General features: G+C 42.5%; 2 protein-coding genes and 1 long non-coding RNA gene across 4 annotated transcripts; all 3 read right to left on the reverse strand.

The window, feature by feature from the left end:
* Positions 1-4,014: 4,014 nt before the first annotated feature.
* On the reverse strand, positions 4,015-6,375 carry LOC139390534 (NME/NM23 family member 5). 2 transcript variants are annotated; one of them, XM_071137709.1, is made up of 6 exons: positions 6,282-6,375; positions 5,697-5,862; positions 5,156-5,361; positions 4,722-4,822; positions 4,333-4,451; positions 4,015-4,207 (listed from the first exon to the last, which is right to left on the reverse strand). In XM_071137709.1, the coding sequence occupies exons 1-6, from the start codon at positions 6,299-6,301 to the stop codon at positions 4,124-4,126; spliced, it is 696 nt and encodes a 231-aa protein (XP_070993810.1). In that variant the 5' UTR covers positions 6,302-6,375; the 3' UTR covers positions 4,015-4,123. The 2 variants fall into 2 exon arrangements, with proteins under 2 accessions (XP_070993810.1, XP_070993811.1); XM_071137710.1 differs by having other exon boundaries at positions 5,697-5,819; positions 6,282-6,321.
* Positions 6,376-7,053: 678 nt separating this feature from the next.
* Positions 7,054-10,931, reverse strand: LOC139390533 (receptor for activated C kinase 1). Its single transcript, XM_071137708.1, has 7 exons — positions 10,693-10,931; positions 9,850-10,021; positions 9,139-9,382; positions 8,687-8,797; positions 8,110-8,250; positions 7,457-7,567; positions 7,054-7,167 (listed from the first exon to the last, which is right to left on the reverse strand). Exons 1-7 carry the CDS (start codon positions 10,799-10,801, stop codon positions 7,102-7,104), a joined length of 954 nt encoding a protein of 317 aa, XP_070993809.1. The 5' UTR covers positions 10,802-10,931; the 3' UTR covers positions 7,054-7,101.
* A 1,387-nt stretch (positions 10,932-12,318) lies between these two features.
* Positions 12,319-16,961, reverse strand: LOC139390971 (uncharacterized). The gene is made up of 3 exons (XR_011629555.1): positions 16,885-16,961; positions 16,229-16,267; positions 12,319-15,287 (listed from the first exon to the last, which is right to left on the reverse strand). It is a non-coding gene; the product is annotated as an uncharacterized lncRNA (long non-coding RNA).
* Between the last annotated feature and the right edge of the window lie 10,076 nt (positions 16,962-27,037).

A 27,037-nucleotide genomic window follows, 5' to 3' on the forward strand; every position in this document is an offset into this window, starting at 1 on the left:
TTGGGCAGGGGTGCAGCCATGAGTGGGCCTTGGAGGGCAGAGGCCCACCCACTGAGGTGCGAGGCCCAGACAATCAGAATGATCCCCCCCCATAAAACAGCTTTATTACAGACAGAATAATCAGCACCCCCCCCCCCCCCCCCCTCCCCCCTCCCTCAGACGATCCCTCATGTGAAGAAGCTGAATGTGGAGGACCTGAGCTGGCGTGGTTAAACATGGTCTGCGGTTGTGAGGCCTGTTGGACATACTGCCAAATTCTCTAAAACGACACTGGAGGCAGCTTATGTTAGAGAAATCAATATTACATTCTCGGAGAACAGTTCTGGTTGACATTGCTGCAGTCAGCATCTCAAGTCCACGCTCTCTCAAAACTTGAGACATCTGTGGCATTGTGTTGTGTGACAAAACTGCACATTTTAAAGTGGCCTTTTATTGTCCCCGGTACAAGGTGCACCTGTGTAATGATCATGCTGTTTAATCATCTTCTTGATATATCATACCTGTCAGTTGGATGGATTATCTTGGCAAAGGAGAAATGCTCACTAATAGGGATGTAAACAAATTTGAGAGAAATAAGTGTTTTGTGCATATGGAAAATGTCTGGGATTCTTTTTCTTCAGTGCATGAAACATGGGACCAACACTTTACATGTTGCATATATATTTTTCAAATTGTCAGCATTTGGAAAAGGCCACATGTTGCTTCTTAAATTCCATAACTGGAAGAGCCTTTTTCTACATTTGAGTTTGACAATATGATACATAATATAAAGAAAAGTTATTAAGCAATAAGGCCAGAGGGGGTGTGGTATATGGCCAATATACCATGGCTAAGTGCTGTTCTTAAGCACGACACAACACGGAGTGCCTATATACAGACATTAGCCGTGGTATATTGCCCATATACCACAAATTCCAGAGGTGCCTTATTACTGTTATAAACTGATTATCAATGTAATTAGAGCAGTAAAAATAAAGTTTTGTCATACCCGTGATATATACGGTCTATTGTAAACTGGTTGCTTCGAGATCCTGATTGCTGATTGGCTGACAGCTGTGGTATATCAAACCGTATACCACAGGTATGACAAAGTATTTATTTATACTGCTTTAATTACGTTGGTAACCAGATTAAAATAGCAATAAGGCACCTCGGAGGTTTGTGGTATATGGCCAATATACCACGGCTAAGGCCTGTATCCAGAACAGCCCTTAGGAGTGGTATATTGGCCATATACCACACCCCCTCAAGCCTTATTTATTAAATATAACACGTCTGTCAGCCAATCAGCATTCAGGGATCGAACCACCCAGTTTATTATAGTAATATAAACCAATCTCTATGTTATGATAGTATTATATGAACAGTTTACAGACTGTGCAATGCAATCAGTGAAAGCAATTACAACAGGTAACTGCCAAAATAACAAAAATACTTGAGCTGGTGCTTTCACACAGGTGTGGTTCCTGAGTTAATTAAGCAATTAACATCACATCATGCTTATGGTCATGTAATAAAATGTTGGGCAAGCCATTATTTTTCCAACCATGGGCATGCTCCCATCCACAGGGAACAAGTGGTCACTGAATGGTTTGATGAGCATAAAAACAATGTAAACCATATGCCGTGGCATTCTCAGGTACCAGATATCAACCCAATTAACTAACTATGGGAGATTCTGGAGCAGTGCCTGAGACAGCTAGTGTTTTTCACCACCATCAATGAAACACCAAATTATGGATTTTTTTGTGAAAGAATGATGTCACATCCCTCCAATAGAGTTCCAGACACTTCTAAAATCTATGCCAAGGTGCATTGAAGCTGTTCTGGCTAGAGGTCGACCGATTAATTAGGGCCGATTTCAAGTTTTCAGAACAATCGGTAATCTGCATTTTTGGATGCCGATTATGGTTGATTACGTTGCATTCCACGAAGAAACTGCGGGGCAGGCTGACCACTTGTTACGCGAGTGCAGCAAGGAGCCAAGGTACGTTGCTAGCTAGCATTAAACTTATCTTATAAAAAACAATCAATCTTCACATAATCACTAGTTAACTATGGTTGATGATATTACTAGGTCAACTAGTTTGTCCTGCTTTGCATATAATCAATGCGGTGCCTGTTAATTTATCATCGAATCACAGTTTACTTTGCCAAACGAGTGATAATTTAACAAAAGCACAATCATTGCACGAATGTACCTAACGATAAACATCAATGCCTTTCTTAAAATCAATACACAGAAGTATATATTTTTTAAACCTGCATATTTAGTTAAAATAAACTCATGTTAGCAGGCAATATTAACTAGGGACATTGTGTTACTTCTCTTGCGTTCATTGCACGCAGAGTCAGGGTATATGCAACAGTTTGGGCCGCCTGGCTCGTTGCGAACTAATTTGCCAGAATTTTACATAATTATGACATGACATTGAAGGTTGTGCCAATGTTTAGACTTAGGGTATTTCTATTTAGACTTAGGGTTGCCACCCGTTTGTTAAAATACGGAACGGTTCCATATTTCACTGAAAGAATAAACGTTTTGTTTTTCGAAATTATAGTTTCTGGATTTTACCATATTAATGACCTAAGGCTCGTATTTCTGTGTGCTTATTATATTATAATTAAGTCTGTTTGATATTTGATAGAATAGTCTGACTGAGCGGTGGTAGGCAGCAGCAGGCTCGTAAACATTCATTCAAACTTTACTGCGTTTGCCAGCAGCTCTTAGCAATGCTTGAAGCACAGCGCTGTTTGACTTCAAGCCTATCAACTCCTGAGATTAGGATGGCAATACTAAAGTGCCTATTAGAACATCCAATCGTCAAGGGTATATGAAATACAAATGGTATAGAGAGAAATAGTTGACGCGTCATAATTCCTATAATAACTTCAATCTAAAACTTCTTAACTGGGAATATTGAACCACCAGTTTTCATATGTTCTGAGCAAGGAATTTAACATGAGCTTTTTTACATGGCACATATTACAATTTTACTTTCTTCTCCAACACTGTATTTTTGCATTATTTAAACCAAATTGAGCATGTTTCATTATTTATTTGGGACTAAATAGATTTTATTTAAGCATTATATTAAGTTAAAGTGTTCATTCAGTATTGTTGTAAATGTCATTATTACATATATGTATATATATATATATATATATATATACATACACATACATATGTAATAATAACATTTTTATATATATATATATATTAAAATTGGCCAATTGATCGGTATCAGCTTTTTTTGGTCCTCCAATAATCGGTATTGGCGTTGAAAAATCATAACCGGTCAACCTCTGGTTCTGGCTCGTGGTGGCCCAACGCCACAGGAGGTTGCTGAGTGGAGGGCGGCTAAAAATAATGGCTGGAATGGAGTGAATGTGCTTTATAGTTCCATTCCATTCATTACTATGCACCCGTCCTCCCCAATTAAGGCGACACCAGCCACCTGTGCCCAATGCCCTATTAAAGGCCCAGTGCAGTCAAAATTGTGATTGACCTGTGTTTTATATTTCCACGCTTTGAGGTTGGAATAATACTGTGAAAATGAGAATGCCCTTTTAGTGTAGTGTAAGAACTGTTTGACCAGGTAAATTAGTTGATAGACCGATAAGAGTTGTCTGCCAATAACAGCTAGTTTTCAATTTTCCCCTCCCACTCAGACCACTCCCAGCAGAATTCTTGCTTGAGGAATTGCTCTAAGTTGCTATTTGTTTATTTTTGACCATTTTCATTCCAAACATTCACAGTAAGGTTGTAAAATTGTTACCCAGAAATTATTTGAGAGATAAAAAAAAAGGCTGCATTGGGCCTTTAAAACACTATGTTGGTGTTTCCTTTATCTTGGCATTTACCTGAATGTAAGTGATTGAATGTTGATAAACACCCTGAAACATTTAAAGAAATGAACCCCATAAATGGTCAGCTAAACACTGCAGTTCTTATTATGTACACCATCATATTGTTAAGCAATCCTCCCCTCCCAAAATGAAAGAGAAAATTGGTTCCGGTTGTCAAAATATAATTCTTTATTTCATCACAGGATTTGATGTAACAGTTTCTTGAACATGGATTTAACTGGTAAAGGCAGATGGTGTTTTCCGGTGTCTGTGTTTATGCTGCTTCCTCCCCTGTTGCCCCATCAAATATTTTAGGTTTGTTGGGATTATTTCTGACCAGCCAATCTGCCAACCAAGTCTTCGGGGGGAAAACCCCCCCACAAATAACTGAATTAGTTGATTCAGATGAAAAAAAGCAAATGTAACGTGTACTAAATGTTCATATTTGAATGCCCACATTTCTCATTCCACCCTGATACTTACAAAGGGGTCGACAGGCTTCTGTTTGCAGAGCTCAGTGAGTCCGCTGAGCAGCGTGGGGCTCACAAACCTGCCCAGGTAGTCTTTGGCTGCCTCTCCCATGGGGATGGGCTCGATCACAGCTGGACAAAGAGAGGGAGGGACCGACACACGGGTGTATCAGAGAGGAAATCAAAAGGGTATAACACACACTGAGCAGAGAGGAAACCCCCTCCAACTTCTATTTAACTGTTGTACTGTCTGTGTGTGTGTATGACACTCCATGCACTATAACTCAGGTTGTCATTGTCAATGTAAGAACTTGTATTAAATGGATTACCTTCGATAAAATAAAAGTAATCACAGGTGCTGAAGAAAAGTAAATATTCAATGTGTGTGTGTGTTTAACTCACAGTTGGGAAACATGAACTTGATCTCTCTCTCGGCTGAGGAGAACGAGTCGCTGCCGTGCACTGCATTCCTCAGGTCAGAGGTGCCGTACTTGGCTCGCAGACTTGGGGAGAGATACAAGATGCACATGTTAGCTTACAGTAAAAGTGCTGAGTCATACAGGGAACACATACAGTATTGATCGAGCACATGTACAATCACTCTGTACTGGTATGCATATATGCAGTCGGTAGGCATTAGTAATAAAATAACTAGGCCTACCGGTATTTGAACTGGATGGACAACATTTTTAAGAGCATTGGACCAGTAACCAAAAGGTTGCTGGTTTGAATCCCAGAGCAGACTAGATGGAAAATCTGTCACTGTGCCCTTGAGCAATGCAGCTACTTGCAGCTCTGACCGATCTGTACAATCCTCTTCCTCCTGACTGACTGACCATTCTGGGTGAGTCTCCCTGGCCTTGGTGCAGTTAACAGGTCCTATGATGGTCTTCCAGTGGGCGATAGCCTGGTCTCTGGCCAGAGCCAGGGCGATGATTGGTCCAGAGCTCATGAAGGCTGTTAGGCTGGGGAAGAACAGCTTCCCATACTGCTCAGCATAGAAGTCACTGCACTGCTCCGGACTCAGCTGCAGCTTCCGTTTCTGTCAAAGAGCAGTTACACAGACCCACATTGTCACATACAGCAATGAATGATAAGTGTACATGGCAGACGTTGACCCTGCATGATCACGACTGGGGATCTACCTAACGCACCACACCCAATAATCCAATCAATCAAGTTTGTTTTGCCCAAGTCCTCCATCTATGCCCTTTGGCTGATTACTCTTTTCTACTCATTTTCAATAATAACCTCTGCTCTGGCCAGAGGAAGAGTACCCAAGAGAAAGTACACCCTCTTTGTATTTACACATTGACAGTCACACAAACTGCTTGCCAGCTGGATGGTCACTGCATGTCTCAAACAGTTAACACCAACCTGTAAAATTGTGAACCCAGATCGGAGAATGATGTCCTCAATCTCCTCAGCTTGGTGTATAGCATCAGGTTTGATCAACGCCAGAGTTCTCTCCACATAAATCCGAGGAGAATGCATCTGATTCTTTGGAGTTTCATAATCCATAACGTTAGCGCTTGTAAACAATCTTGACAAAATCAAAACATGGATAGGGGACGTTGGAATTAACTTGGAACACTTTGCAATAGCTGGATTTGAATCTGTTAAAAGGTCAAATCAAAACATTGTTTGTCTGAAGCTGACAGTCTGGCTTTAGTTGTAGCCCAACCAGCCACAACGCAAGATGGCGCCATTATTCATTTTAAGATGACAAACGACGTAATAGTAACAGCGTCATCTTGGGCTAGGTTTGGCTCAATGTCAAAACCTGGCAGTCTGATGCTAACGTTAGCTAGCCAATTTTAGTATGTTAAATTCTAAATAGGATAAGGACGCTTGGCAGGTTAACAAGCGCTCAAAGCAAAAACATCAGCCTGAGGAGAAAAGTTACCCATGTTAAATATTTTTTTACCAAAAAAACAAAACAACCCTGCTTGATATACAAACCTTTTCAGAGGCAAGTTCATTCACATCGACGTCGTTCGCATTGTTGCTAGGATACCCTTCTACGGGAAAGGATTTGGACAACTTTCACAAGTCCGTGGAGAAACAAAGGCCATGTCTAGACTTGACAGTTCATGCAGTTTAATATTCGGAGTTCTATCATGGAATTCCGAACGCGTCATGCATCTACGCTTAAGTGTCCGGATTCCCTTCTCCCGCGCTATATTCAAAATACCAGTATGTATTCTGCAAACGGCGGAACAGGCTAAATATGCTAAACACAACTGATGGCAGTAGCCAACTAACCCAGCAAGTAGCTCTAAAGAGATAGCCAAACAAAATTGTTTTTCTAAATACTAGCTAGCATGATGCCAGCAAACAAGTTCCTCACAGGTAGGTATTTCCTAACATTATGAACAGGTGCACCTCCGGAAGTGGTCAGCCAGATTTGAACACAGACCACAAAGCTACTTGTGCGTCTAGACCAGTCTTTTCAATGCGATCCTAGAATTCTGATAGCCTAAGTCGCATGTAAGTGTAAAGCATAGACATGACCAAAGGCTCAGCATAACTACCATGAATGTGTGGATAGTGACCAATGATTTATACAGCATTTACAGTAAGAAGTTTGACAAAATGAGCCAGATGAAGTTACCAATCTTATGAACTATATCCCAGGTTGTCCAAATTTGTTGCAGCCAATACAGAACCAAAACCCAATTATTACAAAATATAAACATGCCTGCATCAAATTGTACAAACGATTTCAACAAAGTTAATTTAAAACTGTATTTTATTCATCACTGAATCTGTGAAAAGGTCCTTATCGGGTTCCGATGGTAACCTGCCACACTCGGATCAGGTTATCGGTGTAGCCAGCAAACAGGGTCTGTTGAGAGACAAGAAACTATGAAAATGCAAAACTAAAAAGATATGAAAATTAATCAAGAGTATGTGTTTTTAACCATTCCAAGTGTTAAGGGGCATGAATATGTAGTCGTTCCTGTACCCATCATTATTGCAGGACTTGTCGTCAGAGCCTAAGCTCAGGCAAGAAATGTCACTTTATAATCACAGGGCAAGGCTAAAAAGAAATCCAACTGACACAGCTTTCTAAGAACAGACTGAAGTAACATGGCCCTGTTCTGTGGGACGTGATGCAAATGGACATATCATACCTGTCCGTCAGCAGACCAGGCCAGAGAGGTGCACTGTGGGGGCTCGGCCTTGCTGTTGGTGCTGATCACCTCCTGTCTTAGCTCATCCACAATGATCTTACCCTCCAGATCCTGAAGGGAGGGGAGATTAACATGACAACAGGATTGATGGAGGCATGGGTTTGGACCAACTCCTATTTAAACGACGTGAATATGGTAATCACATTCTCAGATCCGAAAATCCAGATGTTACAAAAATGACAGTTAGCAGAGCTCAGAAACAGCCTCTTTATCATCATAGACATAAGATGGCATTGGAATTTCCATCATCGCCCCTTGACAAAGTATGAATAGACAACACCAAAATCTTTCAACCAACACTGTTTATCTATGAATAATCACTTTACCCCTACCTACACGTACAAATTACCTTGACTAACCTGTACTCCCACACATTGACACAGTACCCCTGTACATAGCCTCATTAGTGTTAGTTTATTTAGTAAACATTTTCTTAACCAATAATGCAGTTAAGAATATAGAGTTATGGGCTTGTAAATAAGCATTTCATGCTAAGGTCTATCTATACCTGTTGTATTCGGCACACGTGACAAATAAAATTAGATTTGAACAGCACCATCAGTGCTGATGTGTTCTGGGAGTTGGAGTCTTACCCAGATCTTGATGCTTGGGCCTGTGGCGGCGCAGAGCCAGTATCGGTTGGGGCTGAAGCAGAGGGCGTTGATGTTGTCACCACTATCCAGGGTGTACAGGTGCTTGCCCTCATTGAGGTCCCACAGCATGGCCTGACCATCCTATAGGAGGAGAGAATGGGGCTCAGGGTCAAAGGTCTGCCAAATGGAAGGTGCAAATTAAACATGCATGCTAGCTTTAAAATGGTAACTGACATGCAAACAAGTATTGAGTCCATGGTCATTCATTGGGGAGACACACCATCAACAAGAGCCCTAAATGACAAATCTCAGTGGACAGGTGTGAATGAACTCTCGAAAGTGCTGGTTGTGTTCAGAAACAGCCTCTTTATCATCATAGTGAAACAGAGAATGAGAATCCATCATTACTTTGAACCCAGCACATTTCTCCCTGCTACTTCTCAATTACTCCAATTCATACCACTGAACGGTGCATCAATTTAACCTGGTCACATTGACCAAGCAAGGGTAGAACTGTTGGTGAACTGTTTAAATCTATATTGTAATAGTAAATATTGGTAAAATGCTTTCATCATACCTTTCCACCAGAAGCGCAGAGGGAGCCATCGGGAGAGACAGTCACTGTGTTCAGGTAGCCAGTGTGGCCAATGTGGTTAGTCTTCAGCTTGCAGTTGGCCAGGTTCCACACCTAGAAACAGAAAGGGGTGTGGGAGACCACGTGTCAGGGTACATTAAGGGAAATGTAGTCTAGGTGTTTCAACCATTAAGTGTTACAAACATTGGATGAATGTGCAGTCTAGGTCCAGTACCCATCATCATTGCAGGACTTGTCAGATCCGAGGCTCAGGTGATAAAACTTAACATTGTAGTCATAGGGCAAGAAAGCACTATTTATCCTTAAAGCTTGATTTTACTACATCTACAGCAACCAAACCCCTCCTTAAGTACCTAAAAATCTCAGCTTAGTTCAATAAGGAACGCATCCCACTATCCTAGTGAGTCACAAGTGATGTACACAGTCGTCTGTACCTTGACCATCTTGTCCCAACCACAGGATACAATGATGGGGTTGCTGCTGTTGGGGGAGAAGCGCACGCAGGACACCCACTCAGAGTGACTCTCATCCTGGATGGTGTACTTGCAGACTCCAAGGGTGTTCCACAGCTTGATGGTCTTGTCCCGGGAACCAGACACGATCTGGCGGTTGTCAGCAGAGAAAGCCACACTCAGGACGTCCTTGGTGTGACCCACAAAGCGGCGGGTGGTGGTACCACTGGAAGGTAGAGGACAGTTGTGTAAAGGCCCATGCTACAGATGACTAATAACTAATGGTGTTGTTCAGGTCAACACTAGAGAAACCTAGGCAGCACATTACATACATACATATATAGCCATGTCTAATCTTTCACAGGTAAGAGCAGGTTGCGTTCAGAAACAGCCTCTTTATCATCACAGAGATACAATTGGCATTGGAAGTTTCATCACCACGTTGGAACCAGCATTTTGACTCTCCGTCTACCTACAGAGGGTTTTGTTCCAACTCCGCAGTGACAAATTATAAACTAATCCTGGTCTATAGTTTAGACCAAAATCATTTGAATCAGCAGTTAAACAGCAACTAGAACTTCTGCCTGCACACAATGTAGCCCTCAGTGACATGAATGACCCATGTGTAGTTCAGGGAAAACCCTAAATGAAGTTGAACCATCACCCCACCAACCCTCCCGTCTCTATACTTACGTGGTGAGGTCCCACAGACGGAGGGTTCCATCCCAGGACCCAGACAGAGCGAACTGTCCGTCCGAGGAGATGACAACGTCACTCACAAAGTGAGAGTGTCCCTTTAGGGCGCGTTGGGGGATGCCATAGTTGGTCTCATCACGGGTCAACTTCCACATGATGATAGACTTGTCTGGAAAAAATCAATAATGCTGATTAAATATGTTAATTCGTTAAACGGGAGCGAATACAGTTGAACAGGGGTTAGTGTCTTTAGAGGTAGTGTTGTTATTTTCAAAACTATAGGTAGGCCTAACTAGTTGGCTAACGTAACAGGATGTTGACAGAAGCAGCAAGCGCATAACCATTTAAATTGTACTAGGTAACGTTAGCCATGTATGAAAAGCTAGCTAAGTAGATACCTAGCCAGCCGACTACCGGTATGTTGCCTTCACTGACAGCCACGTAAATTCATACAAGTTTCAATCAGGAACATGTCATCGGTTTCTATGTTAGTTACAATTAGATTAGCAGGTCTAGAAACGCAGGTTTCATAAAATGGTCTCCTGAACATTTTTGCCACTTGGCGGTGCACGTGGATGTCAGCAAAGTTGACGTTTGCTGCCAAGGGCTAGCTAGCTAGTAGTCGGACGGAAAACTTAGTTGGAGAGCAGTTAATCCACAAGCCATCATGTTTTTGAAGCACAACTTGCTTAGTACAAGGTGCCGCCTAGATTGATCTCACTTTATATGACTCAGACTGTTCAAGCAGTCGCGACTACACATCAATTTAAACAACCCAAGGCTAACATGCTAGGTGTTAGCCATATTGTCGTCCATCGTAGCGGGCGGAGAAGCGCTTACCTCGGGATGCAGACAGAATCATATCAGGAAACTGAGGGGTAGTGGCGATCTGGGTGACCCAACCATTATGCCCCTTTAGGGTCCCCCTTACTGTCATCTGCTCGGTCATTTTGGCGACGTTTTAGTGTGCCTTTTTTAAGGATGGATTTAGATTAGTTTGAGGGCTAGGTTTCCCTAGATCCTCTCACATCTAGGCACAGAGAAAGAGGAAGTTCTGACCCGGATGCAGAACATTTGAGGGGTCGATCGCGCGCAGAGTACACTGGGAGAACAGTTCCAACCCCTTCCTGACCGTGTGCTGATTTGAGTTTTTACCTGGATTGTACTGTTCATGTGAAACAGTGGTATAATAATATTATTTGCAAGGTTGAAGAGACCATTACAAAGCTATAATTTAAAGCATCAAATCACATGAAATGTATGCATTTATCATTTTTTTTATAACACATAATTTGAATAGGTAGAAATCATTGAAAGTAGCAATCTTCAAAAGGATGGTGATAATCCCAAAAAGTGATCCCAAAAATGTATTACAGTTACATAAATGTAAAGGCTGTAAAGGTGTGACATGAAATAGGCAATTAGCAACTATCAGGGCTCAACAGTGAGACAATTTTACTTGTGTATGCCAAAAATATTTTGCTAAGCGACCTGGTATTTTAATTTAGGAGCACCAGTGTGCCTAGAAACTTAAAAGATTATTTAATACCTCAAATAGTTGTCAATGTGCTCCTAAATTTCCTTGTGTGTGCCTACATTTTTCAATTTAGGCGGACATGCTCCTCCTTTTAAAAAAGGTCATGTTAGAGTCATGGTTATTAGTAGGCCTAATGATTGCAGTTAGAATGTGTTATGGTCCTCTGCTCTGAATAATGTAGTAGTCCTATAATTTCCTAATGCAAAATACATATTCCTCCTAATTATAAACATATATAGCCTACTTTTATAGCAAAAGGAGAGTAACTGAACTGATCAATGTGGAGACAGTCAGCCTTTGTGAGATTATAAAATAACTTTTAGTTCTGAGATTTCATTGGAATATAATTGCAGAAAATGGTTTAGAACAAATGACCAGAAGATGTTCAAGAAGGTAACAGTATATTTTACAGTTTATTTCAGTCTACATGTTGAGTTGACCAGATTTGGAATAATAAAGAGATAACGATAGCGGTGACAAAAGTAGCTTAATTATTTTACGACCAAATACACAACCAAATTAACAAACTCTAATTCATCTAATTATTTTTATGAAACACGCCAAACTGTCCTCAGACATTGTGTCAATAATGGATGGCAAATATTCCTTAAAAAAATAAAAACTGATGATATCTGCCAAAGAAATAAACACATGTAATATTGCAGCGAAACATCAGTTTGTTAAAGGGCAATTCCACCACATTTCAACCTTATTCATTATCTCCAGTACCATATCAGTGTCTACATATGTGAAAACAGTGTGTTTCTATGATATGTGGTTACAAAGACTCCCTGGAGTCAAAATCCATCTGTTTAAGCTAGATATATCTTTTTTTTTACTCTTAAGGATTAAAAAGATGAGAAGAAAAGTGCTTTAAAGAAGAAAGGTGAAAGAAGAAAGGTGAGAAGAAAGGTGCTTAAAATAAGAAAGGTGCTTAAAAGAAGAAAGATGAGAAGAAAGGTGCTCTGTGATATCCCGGGGTAGGATTAAAAGTTAAAAAAATATGTGATTTTCAAAACCTGCAATGAATTCGTAGCCCGAGAGGGTATTTTCTTGCTCCCTACACCGCAGCGAATCTCATAGTGTTTGAATATCATTGTTTTTAAAATGTGTCATCGGGTAGAAAGTTTTTGCTTTATATTTTTTTCTACAAAACGTAGAAATGCGCTGTTTTCACATATGTAGACACTGGCATTGTGCTGGAGATAATGAACATTAGTTTGAAAAGCGCTGGAATTGCACTTTAAGGAAGGCACATTGCTGCATACATTATGTCCAATACTAAATTACCTTTATGGAAGGCACGTTGCTGCATACAGTAGGTCCAATACTAAATTACCTTTATGGTAGGCACATTGCTGCATACAGTATGTCCAATACTAAATTATCTTTATGGTAGGCACATTGCTGCATACATTATGTCCAATACTAAATTACCTTTATGGAAGGCACGTTGCTGCATACAGTATGTCCAATACTAAATTACCTTTATGGTAGGCACGTTGCTGCATACAGTATGTCCAATACTAAATTACCTTTATGGTAGGCACATTGCTGCATACAGTATGTCCAATACTAAATTACCTTTAAGGTAGGCACGTTGCTGCATACAGTAGGTCCAATACTAAATTACCTTTAATGTAGGCACATTGCTGCATACAGTATGTCCAATACTAAATTACCTTTAAAGTAGGCACATTGCTGCATACATTATGTCCAATACTAAATGAGAATGAAAAAGGAAACAAATATCACCACATCCCAGTTGGAAATAACACATTGTGAATGAAAATTCTGAAACTTGTGCATTAGTAAAGTACAATATAATGAAAGAATTGCTTATTAACTTCCATAGTCATACATTTCATAGCATAAATGTAGTCTAATGAAACTCACAAGTTATAAGCTCCTTATATCAGTCAAGTGCTGTTGACATTGAAATGGTGTGTGTGTGTGTGTGTGTGTGTGTGTGTGTGTGTGTGTGTGTGTGTGTGTGTGTGTGTGTGTGTGTGTGTGTGTGTGTGTGTGTGTGTAGGGTTGATAAAGAACCATACAAGAAGACTAAACACAGAGTGATCGAGCACCAAGAAGATAGATCTCCAAAAGACATCCCATAAAGTTAGAAAGAAAAATGTAAATCAGAATAAAACTGTCAAATGAAAAGAGATCAATATCTGTCTTTCATGATGTGATAATGTATAAAAAAACAAGTAGGTATAGTTAAACCAACCAACAATGACTACATTTTTGTCAAGGTGTGCCAATGAATACAACTATTGTTAAATCAATGACTTTGGGTACATTATTGTACTTCAGTCCGAATGTACTAAACTCATTGGCTAAGAAAAACAAACAAACAAACAATAACATTTTATGTCAGCAGCAAGAATCCATACTGTTGTTCAGAAAACAGTATTTCATCTAAGGTTAAGTGATAATCCTTCAATATACTTCAAAACTGTACTGTCAACACTGTCAGAAAATACTGAAGTGATATTTCTAATTGACTTATGTCTGATAAAAGCCAAATTAATCACAAAATGACTTCATATTCAAACCGTTTGTTCAACTTCATTGATGGAATACTGCATATTTGGGAATACTGCAAATTGCTCCAGTTCTGAATTTGAATTTAACACAATGAACTCAGTATATTATACAAACACGTCCATGCACAGGAATGCAAATGTAACTCAACTAGAATAAAAGAAAACATCACACTTGTTATCACTGCCAGTAAGCCACACGTAAATGGAAAGACTGTTAGAGACTTAAAGATTTTTCTTCGCAAACGACATACCTCAGTAACTTATTGCCTTAGTGTGCTGGTATGGGAGAGGTTTTCATGATGCTATGTATTGCTGTGACTTGTGTTGATCATGCATTTTATTAAATGTCAACACAAAATAAAAGATGTCATAAATACACTTTCATCATATCCACATAATTGTATTACTACTACCACTATTATTATTATTATTATTATGTGACATCATAGGTAAATCCTTGCCTCTTTAGCCCAGAATCAACAGTGAGTGTGATGAAAACCACAACTACAATTTATAAGTGAGATCACTTCAAGTGAAAGTGGTAATGCAGTGTTCTGTGTCGCCCTCTCCTGGTGTGTTTCCATTACACAGGATCTCAGTATTCCGAATGGAACTGAATGGCACAGAACCGTTCCGTCACTCTCTAGAGGTTGTCTGTCCTTTGTGCCCTCATGTCTGTCTGTCTCTCCCGCGTCTTCTCTCTGTCCTCCAGACCTGCTCTCCCCTCAGGGCTGAGAGAGAGTGAGACATTTGCGTTTGAGCTTCTGTCTCCTCCTTTCAAAAACAGAGAGAGGAGAAGAGAGCACTGACTACACTCCTCTGTCTATCACACCAGGAGGCCTGTCCATCCATGGGATCGAGCAGGGTGGAGCAAGCACACACCCCCAGGCAGCAACAGGGCCAGGCAGCAACAGGGCCAGTCAGCAACAGGGCAGACGATACTCCATTAGTAAGGCAGTCATTACCCACTCTCCCTATTCATCAACCCTCCAGCAACACGTGTGTCTGTCCGTCCATCCACCCATCAGTCTGTCTGTCTGTTAGGTTAGGAGTCTGTTTGCTCCTATATTTCTCGAACCCGATGTTGCTCCAAGATGGCTGTGTTCCATTTACTACATTTTACTTCACATCTAAAGTCTAGGTGTACAAAAAATATCTGTATCGATAGATATATCCAGTCTGGTTAATATTGTTGACTCAAAATAACGTCCATGATAAAAAAAAAGCTCAATATATTATATAAAACGTTTCCATAAAAAGGCAAAAAATAACAAAAAAGCAATGTACTATTCAGTTGCAATATATACCATATCAATATGTACAGTGGCCACGCTTGATGTTAGTCATCACTGCAAGAGAAGGAAAGCAGGGATTATAGTGGGGGTCAAGGTCAAGAGGTCACAGATCAAAAACAACACAAAGGTTACTAACGTTAGCAAAGTCACTAGGGCTCTATAATACATGCTTTGTACTTACTCCTAATCATACTCATAAGAGGATTATTATATAACATATGTGTTATAATCATACCCCAATCATATTTATTTATTGGGTTTAATACATGCTAAATGGTACAGTAAAATAATCTGAATTGGGGGATGATCATTGCATTGTTCACTGTTTATCTTGAAATTCTGGTTTGATTGACAATGTTCTCTCATCATATTGCATGTGGTTGCAAATGAATGTACTACATATTACTCAGGCAGGTATTAATGAATGTACTGCATACTACTCAGGCAGGTATTAATGAATGTACTGCATACTACTCAGGCAGGTATTAATGAATATACTACATATTACTCAGGCATGTATTAATGAATGTACTACATACTACTCAGGCAGGTATTAATGAATATACTACATATTACTCAGGCATGTATTCATGAATATACTACATACTACTCAGGCATGTATTAATGAATGTACTGCATACTACTCAGGCAGGTATTAATGAATATACTACATATTACTCAGGCAGGTATTAATGAATGTACTACATACTACTCAGGCAGGTATTAATGAATATACTACATATTACTCAGGCATGTATTCATGAATATACTACATACTACTCAGGCATGTATTAATGAATGTACTACATACTACTCAGGCAGGTATTAATGAATGTACTACATACTACTCAGGCAGGTATTAATGAATGTACTACATACTACTCAGGCAGGTATTAATGAATGTACTACATACTACTCAGGCATGTATTAATGAATGTACTGCATACTACTCAGGCAGGTATTAAGCCACACTGGACATTCAAATCCCCACTCACCTTGTGCCAACATCCTGGTATGGGCAGTCCATCTTGCCCCTAGTGGTAACAGAACAAGGGATGGGTGGTTAGTGGTGCAGTTTCATGTCATGTGGGGTGAAAACACCAAAGAACTTTACCATACCACATGCAGTCAGCACACTGACAACCACATCCAGACCACAACACAACTCTGCATAATTTTCATAATAAAACATGCTGATTTTAAGATTCCTGTGACAATCCAGCCTGCTGATGTTAGGAGATGACAGATTTCAGAGAGAAAACACACATGGAACAACAGGCTAAGGGAACCAGTGCATGGGATAGAGTGACGGAACAGGCAGACACAAAAAGGTGAAAGGAGGTAGAAAGGTGGGAACAGGGAAAGATGCTCTACCAAAGGACAGGGGGGCTCAGGGCCAGAAGGAGGAAGAGGAGGAGGGGTGGACTGTACCCCTTCATCAGAAAGTCCTTTAGTCCCATTAGAACCCTGTCAGCAAGAGCCAACCCACTGTTACACATACTCTGAACATACATCCCTCCCAGAGACAGACAAAAACATCCATTGGAAATCATAGAAATAGAGATGAAAAAAACACAAAGTGGTTACATAGTTTATCCAGTCTGGCTCAAATGTTCATACGGTCATGGATGAAAGGTGAAGGTTGACATACCACAGGACAGGGCTGGTCCAGTCCAGGAGGACCCTGCTCCCCCTTCCCGCCCTTCAGACCTCTCTTCCCCATCGTCCCCCGGTCACCCTGCAGAGAGAGAGAAAGAGCGAGAGAGATAGACTCAGTGAGCATAGCCTTGCTATTGAGAGATGCCGCCGTAGGCAGACCTGGCTCTTAAGAGAAGATGGGCTATGTGCACACTGCCGAAGTAATTGGTAATTTGGTAAACTATATTTTCAGAGTAGATTCCCCAACACAGAGTATTCCCCGTAGGCCTAAAACACCCAATATAACTGATCACAATCATCAAACAAGAAGATTAGATGAATCAGGTTCAAATCCTGGGCCAAGCTGGTATAGTGTAGGTTCAATGACGAGATACACTGAGTGTACAAAACATTACAAGAACACCTGCTCTTTCCATGACATAGACTGACCAGGTGAATCCAGGTGAAAGCTTTGATCCCTTATTGATTTCACCTGTTAAATCCACTTTAAATCAGTGTAGATGAAGAGGAGTAGACAGGTTAAAGATTTATAAGCCTTGAGACTGTTGAGATATTGATTATGCATGTGTGCCATTCAGAGGGTGAATGGGCAGGACAATATTTAATTGCCTTTGATCGGGGTATGGTAGTAGATGCCAGTTGCACCAGTTTGGGTTAAGAACTGCAACACTTCTGGGTTTTTTAAACTCAAAGGTTTCCTGACCCCTCCTGTCTCAGCCTCCAGTATCTATGCTGCAGTAGTTTATGTGTCGGGGGCTAGGGTCAGTTTGTTATATCTGGAGTACTTCTCCTGTCCTATTCGGTGTCCTGTGTGAATGTAAGTGTGCTCTCTCTAATTCTCTCTTTCTCTCTTTCTTTCTCTCTCTCGGAGGACCTGAGCCCTAGGACCATGCCTCAGGACTACCTGACATGATGACTCCTTGCTGTCCCCAGTCCACCTGGCCGTGCTGCTGCTCCAGTTTCAACTGTTCTGCCTTATTATTATTGGACCATGCTGGTCATTTATGAACATTTGAACATCTTGGCCATGTTCTGTTATAATCTCCACCCGGCACAGCCAGAAGAGGACTGGCCACCCCACATAGCCTGGTTCCTCTCTAGGTTTCTTCCTAGGTTTTGGCCTTTCTAGGGAGTTTTTCCTAGCCACCGTGCTTCTACACCTGCATTGCTTGCTGTTTGGGGTTTTAGGCTGGGTTTCTGTACAGCACTTTGAGATATCAGCTGATGTACGAAGGGCTATAAAAATACATTTGATTTGATTTGATCTGTGTGTATCAAGAATGGTCCACCACCCAAAGACATCCAGTCAACTTGATACAACTGTGGGAAGCATTGGAGTCAACATGGGCCAGCATCCCTGTGGAACACTTTCAACACCTGGTAGAGTCCATGCTCCGATGAATTGAGGCTGTTCTGTGGGCAAAACGGGGTTGCAACTCAATATTAGGAAGGTGTTCTTAATGTTTTGTACACTCAGTGTATTGTAGACCAGTTGTGTTGATTAAGTATTTACTACATGTAACACATATTGATGGAACATTTAGTAAGCCAACAGTTGTTCATGCTTTAGTATCTCCATCAATGTCATTGTGGACAAAAAGTAGGCCACCATTTTTGTCAGGACTTACTGGGATTTTGAGGTTGAGAACTCTGGACTATGCATAATGCAAGCATCGTAATGCCATTGCCATGACAACATAGCTAACAATCCAGATGTTGCAGGAATGAATTCCGTTTCTCATTGACAACATACAAAATGAGAAGGTGGAGATACAGTAAAGGAGAGAAAGTTGCAGAAAGGAGTAGACACTCCACATAGACAGACAGACACTCCACATAGACAGACAGACACTACACATAGACAGACAGACACTCCACATAGACAGACAGACACTCCACATGGACAGACATACACTCCACATAGACAGACAGACACTCCACATAGACAGACAGACACTCCACATAGACAAACATATACTCCACATAGACAGACAGACACTCCACATAGACAGACAGACACTCCACATAGACAGACAGACACTCCACATAGACAGACAGACAGACACTCCGCATAGACAGACAGACAGACAGACACTCCACATAGACAGACAGACACTCCACATAGACAGACATACACTCCACATAGACAGACATACACTCCACATAGACAGACAGACACTCCACATAGATATACAGACAGACACTCCACATAGACAGACAGACACTCCACATAGACAGACAGACACTCCACATAGACAGTATATTTAAATTACCTCAACACTCAGAATGTTCTTTAAGCAGTCTGTTGACCAGGAGAGACTGAGATCCACGCATAGCAATATATTACTTACTATATGCAGTAAAGTTAACTCTATGGCCACAGTCACTGTATTCACTAGCATTAGCTTGAATGCATAGCCAGACACTATTCTAAAACATTAGCATTGAGACTTCTGAATGGACCCCAGGTCTTGTTTGGATGCATAAGCCACCTCAAAGCAGTGATGTTGTTATAGAAACAACTACTGTTTCTTCCACTTTCAGATTCCCAGATGCCACAAATGAGTCGGTCTGAGTGAGGAAACAGCCCCCTATACCCCATACTATACACCTCCTATAAACAGCCCCCTATACCCCATACTATACACCCTTCCTATAAAAACAGTCCCCTATACCCCATACTATACACCTCCTATAAAAACAGTCCCCTATACCCCATACTATACACCCTCCTATAAACAGCCCCCTATACCCCATACTATACACCTCCTATAAACAGCCCCCTATACCCCATACTATACACCCTTCCTATAAAAACAGTCCCCTATACCCCAGACTATACACCCCTCCTATAAAAACAGCCACCTATACCCCATACTATACACAAATCCTATAAACAGCCCCCTATACCCCATACTATACACCCGTCCTATAAAACCAGCCCCCTATATCCCATACTATACACCCCTCCTATAAAACCAGCCCCCTATACCCCATACTATACACCCCTCCTATAAACAGCCCCTGATACCCCATACTATACACCTCCTATAAACAGCCCCCTATACCCCATACTATACACCTCCTATAAACAGCCCCCTATACCCCATACAATACACCTACTATTAAAACAGCCCCCTATACCCCATGTAAACACCTCCTATAAACAGCCCCCTATACCCCATACTATACACCTCCTATAAAAACAGACCCCTATACCCCATACTATACAACCCTGTCATGGCGTTGGCCTGTGGGGTAGGTTTATGACAGTCATAAATACCTCTTACCCCATTTTTCCTCTCTCTACCCTACTGAGGTTACATTTCCAAAACCCTTGGTTAACATAGAGATTCTGGGAACATCAGAAGGTGGGGGGAAATTAACTATATTCTGGTAATGCGACCAATTGAACATATGCAGTGGTACTTAATGAATATGATGTCAGTTCGGTTGTCATCTGAGACATTGTCATCAATGATGTCACGTTCTGACCATAGTTCTTTTGTGTTTTCCTTGTTTTAGTGTTGGTCAGGACGTGAGTTGGGTGGGCATTCTATGTTGTGTGTCTGGTTTGTCTATTTCTATGTTTGGCCTGATATGGTTCTCAATCAGAGGCAGGTGTTAGTCATTTGTCTCTGATTGGGAACCATATTTAGGTAGCCTGTTTTGTGTTGGGTTTTGTGGGTGGTTGTTTCCTGTCTTTGTGTTTTATGCACCAGTTAGGACTGTTACGGTTTTCACGTTTATTGTTTTGTAGTTTGTTCATGTTTGAGTTTTCTTATTAAAGAACCATGAACTATAACCACGCTACGTTTTGGTCCGCCTCTCCTTCCCAGGAAGAAAGCCGTTACAAATGATAAGATGACATAAACTCTACAGTGGAAAGTCTACACATCAGAGTTATCGGATTCACATGGAATTGTTGTTAAATTTAAATGTTTGAAGATGAAATTATTTGTGATGGGATGAAATGTGATTTTAGCTTCTAAAATGTGAGATTTGGGTTTTCATAAGACAGGGCTCTGCTCAATCAGTGGCCCGCCCCTGTGAAGGGACATGGGCTATAAAACTTTTCAAACACGCCCTCCTCTCCCTTCCTATATAAGCCCTTGACGACAATGTAACTATCTGTTCCGAGGACTTGAGGACGACGGTCCTATGTCAGAATGGTTCAGATAATAACTACCGAATGAAGCCAACATCAGCGTGAGCTTTGGTTGCGAATGGTATGAACTTTGAACTCTTATTCACTACAGAAATGATACCTCCTAGCCGTTGAGTTAGCAACAGCAGATGCAAACGAGGGTTAGGTATCCCGTCTATCACCCAATGACGTTACTACAACGTATCCAATTGACAAACAGAGACATTCTTCAAAGGACTCGGTTGTGAAACACGGCCTTCCATCTACCACGATCCTACCGAAGCACAGCTCAGAGTAAATATTTATTGCATTTTCCTTTTCCAAATGGGCGGTAATTTAGAATGCATAAGATACTGTATTTACGATAGCACAGCTTCTTCCCTTTGTTCCTCAGTCTTCCCGCTCTTTCACTCAAACCCAGCCCCTTTTCTTTTGTGTAACCAGCTGTCATATATGTTCCGCCCGCTAGGGACGTTTTCCTTTATGACGTAATTTGTAATCAAGTTATGATTTAATTATGTGTATGTGTAATCATGTGTGATTAGTTAGGTATTTAGTAAATAAATGATTAAACCCAATTTTGTATTGCTGGTTCAACTTGTTAGCCAGGGTTCGTGCAGAGTTTACAACTTTCAGATGAGACTGAATTAAGATGGCGATTAATATTGACTGCTATTGATGTAAAATATTACTAGGTCTTTAAGAGTTTATTCGGAAGATAACAGCTCTATAAATATTATTTTGTGGTGCCCGACTCTCTAGTTAATTACATTTACATGATTAGCTCAATCAGGTAATATTCATTACGGAGAAATTATTTTATAGAATAGCATGTCATATCACTTAATCCGGCATAGCCAAAGACACGACAACCCTCCTATAAAACAGACCCCTATATCACACCCCTATACCACACCCCTAGACTTAAAATACTAGTGAGGGAAAATGGGATTTGAAACACTCATGCAGGCATCATGACGACGATGAGACAGCCTACAGGAAGGAGGTCAGAGACCTGGCAAGTGGTTCTTGGACAACAACCTCTCCCTCAACGTCAGCAAGACAAAGGAGCTGATCATGGACTACAGGAAATGGAGGGCCGAACACGGCCCCATTCACATCAATGGAGCCAAAGTGGAGCAGGTCGAGAGCTTCAAGTTCCTTAGTGTCCACATCACTAAGGACCTATCATGGTCCACACACATCGACACAGTCGTGAAGGGGGCACGACAATGCCTCTTCCCCCTCAGGAGGCTGAAAAGATTTGATATGGACCCTCAGATCCTCAAAAAGTTCTACATCTGCATTATTGAGAGCATCTTGATTGACTGCATCACCGCTTGGTATGGAAACTGCTTGGCATCCGACCTGCAAGGCGGTACAGATCCAGGACCTCTATACCAGACAGTGTCAGAGGAAAGTCCTAAAAATGACTCCAGCCACCCAAGTCATAGTCTGTTCTCTCTGCTACCGCACTGCAAGCAGTCCGGTGCACCCAGTCTGGAACCAAAAGGCTCCTAGACAGCTTCTATCCCCAAGTCATAGACTGTTCTCTCTGCTACCGCACTGCAAGCGGTCCCGGTGCGCCCAGTCTGGAACCAAAAGGCTCCTAAACAGCTTCTACCCCCAAGTCATAGACTGTTCTCTCTGCTACCGCACTGCAAGCGGTGCCGGTGCGTCCAGTCTGGAACCAAAAGGCTCCTAAACAGCTTCTACCCCCAAGTCATAGACTGTTCTCTCTGCTACCGCACTGCAAGCGGTCCTGGTGCGCCCAGTCTGGAACCACAAGGCTCCTAAACAGCTTCTACCCCCAAGTCATAGACTGTTCTCTCTGCTACCGCACTGCAAGCGGTCCCGGTGCGCCCAGTCTGGAACCAAAAGGCTCCTAAACAGCTTCTACCCCCAAGTCATAGACTGTTATCTCTGCGACAGCACTGCAAGCGGTGCCGGTGCGTCCAGTCTGGAACCAAAAGGCTCCTAAACAGCTTCTACCCCCAAGTCATAGACTGTTCTCTCTGCTACCGCACTGCAAGCGGACCCGGTGCGCCCAGTCTGGAACCAAAAGGCTCCTAAACAGCTTCTACCCCCAAGTCATAGACTGTTATCTCTGCGACAGCACTGCAAGCGGTGCCGGTGCGTCCAGTCTGGAACCAAAAGGCTCCTAAACAGCTTCTACCCCCAAGTCATAGACTGTTCTCTCTGCTACCGCACTGCAAGCGGTCCCGGTGCGCCCAGTCTGGAACCAAAAGGCTCATAAACAGCTTCTACCCCCAAGTCATAGACTGTTCTCTCTGCTACCGCACTGCAAGCGGTCCCGGTGCGCCCAGTCTGGAACCAAAAGGCTCCTAAACAAATCAAAATCAAATCAAATCAAATCAAATTTTTATTTGTCACATACACATGGTTAGCAGATGTTAATGCGAGTGTAGCGAAATGCTTGTGCTTCTAGTTCCGACAATGCAGTAATAACAAGTAATCTAACTAACAATTCCAAACTACTGTCTTGTACACAGTGTAAGGGGATAAAGAATATGTACATAAGGATATATGAATGAGTGATGGTACAGAGCAGCATAGGCAAGATACAGTAGATGGTATCGGGTACAGTATGTACAAATGAGATGAGTATGTAAACAAAGTGGCATAGTATAGTATAAAGTGGCTAGTGATACATGTATTACATAAGGATACCGTCGATGATATAGAGTACAGTATATACGTATGCGTATGAGATGAATAATGTAGGGTAAGTAACATTTATATAAGGTAGCATTGTTTAAAGTGGCTAGTGATATATTTACATCATTTCCCATCAATTCCCATTATTAAAGTGGCTGGAGTTGAGTCAGTGTCAGTGTGTTGGCAGCAGCCACTCAGTGTTAGTGGTGGCTGTTTAACAGTCTGATGGCCTTGAGATAGAAGCTGTTTTTCAGTCTCTCGGTCCCAGCTTTGATGCACCTGTACTGACCTCGCCTTCTGGATGATAGCGGGGTGAACAGGCAGTGGCTCGGGTGGTTGATGTCCTTGATGATCTTTATGGCCTTCCTGTGACATCGGGTGGTGTAGGTGTCCTGGAGGGCAGGTAGTTTGCCCCCGGTGATGCGTTGTGCAGACCTCACTACCCTCTGGAGAGCCTTACGGTTGAGGGCGGTGCAGTTGCCATACCAGGCGGTGATACAGCCCGCCAGGATGCTCTCGATTGTGCATCTGTAGAAGTTTGTGAGTGCTTTTGGTGACAAGCCGAATTTCTTCAGCCTCCTGAGGTTGAAGAGGCGCTGCTGCGCCTTCTTCACGATGCTGTCTGTGTGAGTGGACCAATTCAGTTTGTCTGTGATGTGTATGCCGAGGAACTTAAAACTTGCTACCCTCTCCACTACTGTTCCATCGATGTGGATAGGGGGGTGTTCCCTCTGCTGTTTCCTGAAGTCCACAATCATCTCCTTAGTTTTGTTGACGTTGAGTGTGAGGTTGTTTTCCTGACACCACACTCCGAGGGCCCTCACCTCCTCCCTGTAGGCCGTCTCATCGTTGTTGGTAATCAAGCCTACCACTGTTGTGTCGTCCGCAAACTTGATGATTGAGTTGGAGGCGTGCGTGGCCACGCAGTCGTGGGTGAACAGGGAGTACAGGAGAGGGCTCAGAACGCAACCTTGTGGGGCCCCAGTGTTGAGGATCAGCGGGGAGGAGATGTTGTTGCCTACCCTCACCACCTGGGGGCGGCCCGTCAGGAAGTCCAGTACCCAGTTGCACAGGGCGGGGTCGAGACCCAGGGTCTCGAGCTTGATGACGAGCTTGGAGGGTACTATGGTGTTGAATGCCGAGCTGTAGTCGATGAACAGCATTCTCACATAGGTATTCCTCTTGTCCAGATGGGTTAGGGCAGTGTGCAGTGTGGTTGAGATTGCATCGTCTGTGGACCTATTTGGGCGGTAAGCAAATTGGAGTGGGTCTAGGGTGTCAGGTAGGGTGGAGGTGATATGGTCCTTGACTAGTCTCTCAAAGCACTTCATGATGACGGATGTGAGTGCTACGGGGCGGTAGTCATTTAGCTCAGTTACCTTAGCTTTCTTGGGAACAGGAACAATGGTGGCCCTCTTGAAGCATGTGGGAACAGCAGACTGGTATAGGGATTGATTGAATATGTCCGTAAACACACCGGCCAGCTGGTCTGCGCATGCTCTGAGGGCGCGGCTGGGGATGCCATCTGGGCCTGCAGCCTTGCGAGGGTTAACACGTTTAAATGTCTTACTCACCTCGGCTGCAGTGAAGGAGAGACCGCATGTTTTCGTTGCAGGCCGTGTCAGTGGCACTGTATTGTCCTCAAAGCGGGCAAAAAAGTTATTTAGTCTGCCTGGGAGCAAGACATCCTGGTCCGTGACTGGGCTGGGTTTCTTCCTGTAGTCCGTGATTGACTGTAGACCCTGCCACATGCCTCTTGTGTCTGAGCCGTTGAATTGAGATTCTACTTTGTCTCTGTACTGGCGCTTAGCTTGTTTGATAGCCTTGCGGAGGGAATAGCTGCACTGTTTGTATTCGGTCATGTTACCAGACACCTTGCCCTGATTAAAAGCAGTGGTTCGCGCTTTCAGTTTCACACGAATGCTGCCATCAATCCACGGTTTCTGGTTAGGGAATGTTTTAATCGTTGCTATGGGAACGACATCTTCAACGCACGTTCTAATGAACTCGCACACCGAATCAGCGTATTCGTCAATGTTGTTATCTGACGCAATACGAAACATCTCCCAGTCCACGTGATGGAAGCAGTCTTGGAGTGTGGAGTCAGCTTGGTCGGACCAGCGTTGGACAGACCTCAGCGTGGGAGCCTCTTGTTTTAGTTTCTGTCTGTAGGCAGGGATCAACAAAATGGAGTCGTGGTCAGCTTTTCCGAAAGGGGGGCGGGGCAGGGCCTTATATGCGTCGCGGAAGTTAGAGTAACAATGGTCCAAGGTCTTTCCTCCCCTGGTTGCGCAATCGATATGCTGATAAAATTTGGGGAGTCTTGTTTTCAGATTAGCCTTGTTAAAATCCCCAGCTACAATGAATGCAGCCTCCGGATAAATTGTTTCCAGTTTGCAGAGAGTTAAATAAAGTTCGTTCAGGGCCATCGATGTGTCTGCTTGGGGGGGGATGTATACGGCTGTGATTATAATCGAAGAGAATTCTCTTGGTAGATAATGCGGTCTACATTTGATTGTGAGGAATTCTAAATCAGGTGAACAGAAGGATTTGAGTTCCTGTATGTTTCTTTCATCGCACCATGTCACGTTAGTCATAAGGCATACGCCCCCGCCCCTCTTTTTACCAGAAAGATGTTTTTTCCTGTCTGCGCGATGCGTGGAGAAACCTGTTGGCTGCACCGCTTCGGATTGCGTCTCTCCAGTAAGCCACGTTTCCGTGAAGCAAAGAACGTTACAGTCTCTGATGTCCCTCTGGAATGCTACCCTTGCTCGGATTTCATCAACCTTGTTGTCAAGAGACTGGACATTGGCAAGAAGAATGCTAGGGAGTGGTGTGCGCTGTGCCCGTCTCCGGAGTCTGACCAGTAGACCGCCTCGTTTCCCTCTCTTTCGGAGTCGTTTTTTTGGGTCGCTGCATAGGATCCACTCCGTTGTCCTGTTTGTAAGGCAGAACACAGGATCCGCGTCGCGAAAAACATATTCTTGGTCGTACTGATGGTGAGTTGATGCTGATCTTATATTCAGTAGTTCTTCTCGACTGTATGTAATGAAACCTAAGATGACCTGGGGTACTAATGTAAGAAATAACACGTAAAAAAACAAAAAACTGCATAGTTTCCTAGGAACGCGAAGCGAGGCCGCCATCTCTGCCGGCGCCGGAAGTCACTCAAACAGCTTCTACCCCCAAGTCAACAGCTAATCAAACGGCTGTCCGGACTATTTGCATTGACCCCCTTTTTTACACACTCACTGGATCCCACCTACACACACACAAAATACACTCCAACACACACACACACACACACACACACACACAC

This window comes from Oncorhynchus clarkii, chromosome 31 (genome assembly GCF_045791955.1).
Source record: "Oncorhynchus clarkii lewisi isolate Uvic-CL-2024 chromosome 31, UVic_Ocla_1.0, whole genome shotgun sequence".
NCBI lineage: Eukaryota > Metazoa > Chordata > Actinopteri > Salmoniformes > Salmonidae > Oncorhynchus > Oncorhynchus clarkii.

Coding starts and splice junctions, on each gene's coding strand:
- LOC139390534 (XM_071137709.1), bottom strand. CDS start 6,301: ATGAACTTGCCTCTGAAAAG. Junction 5,863..6,281: donor ATGAACTTGCCTCTGAAAAG/GTTTGTATATCA, acceptor GATTTTGTCAAG/ATTGTTTACAAGCGCTAACG. Junction 5,362..5,696: donor CTGGGTTCACAATTTTACAG/GTTGGTGTTAAC, acceptor GCTCTTTGACAG/AAACGGAAGCTGCAGCTGAG.
- LOC139390533 (XM_071137708.1), bottom strand. CDS start 10,801: ATGACCGAGCAGATGACAGTAAGGGGGACCCTAAAGGGGCATAATGGT. Junction 9,383..9,849: donor CGTCTGTGGGACCTCACCAC/GTAAGTATAGAG, acceptor TCTACCTTCCAG/TGGTACCACCACCCGCCGCT. Junction 7,168..7,456: donor CCTGGTCTGCTGACGGACAG/GTATGATATGTC, acceptor GTCTCTCAACAG/ACCCTGTTTGCTGGCTACAC.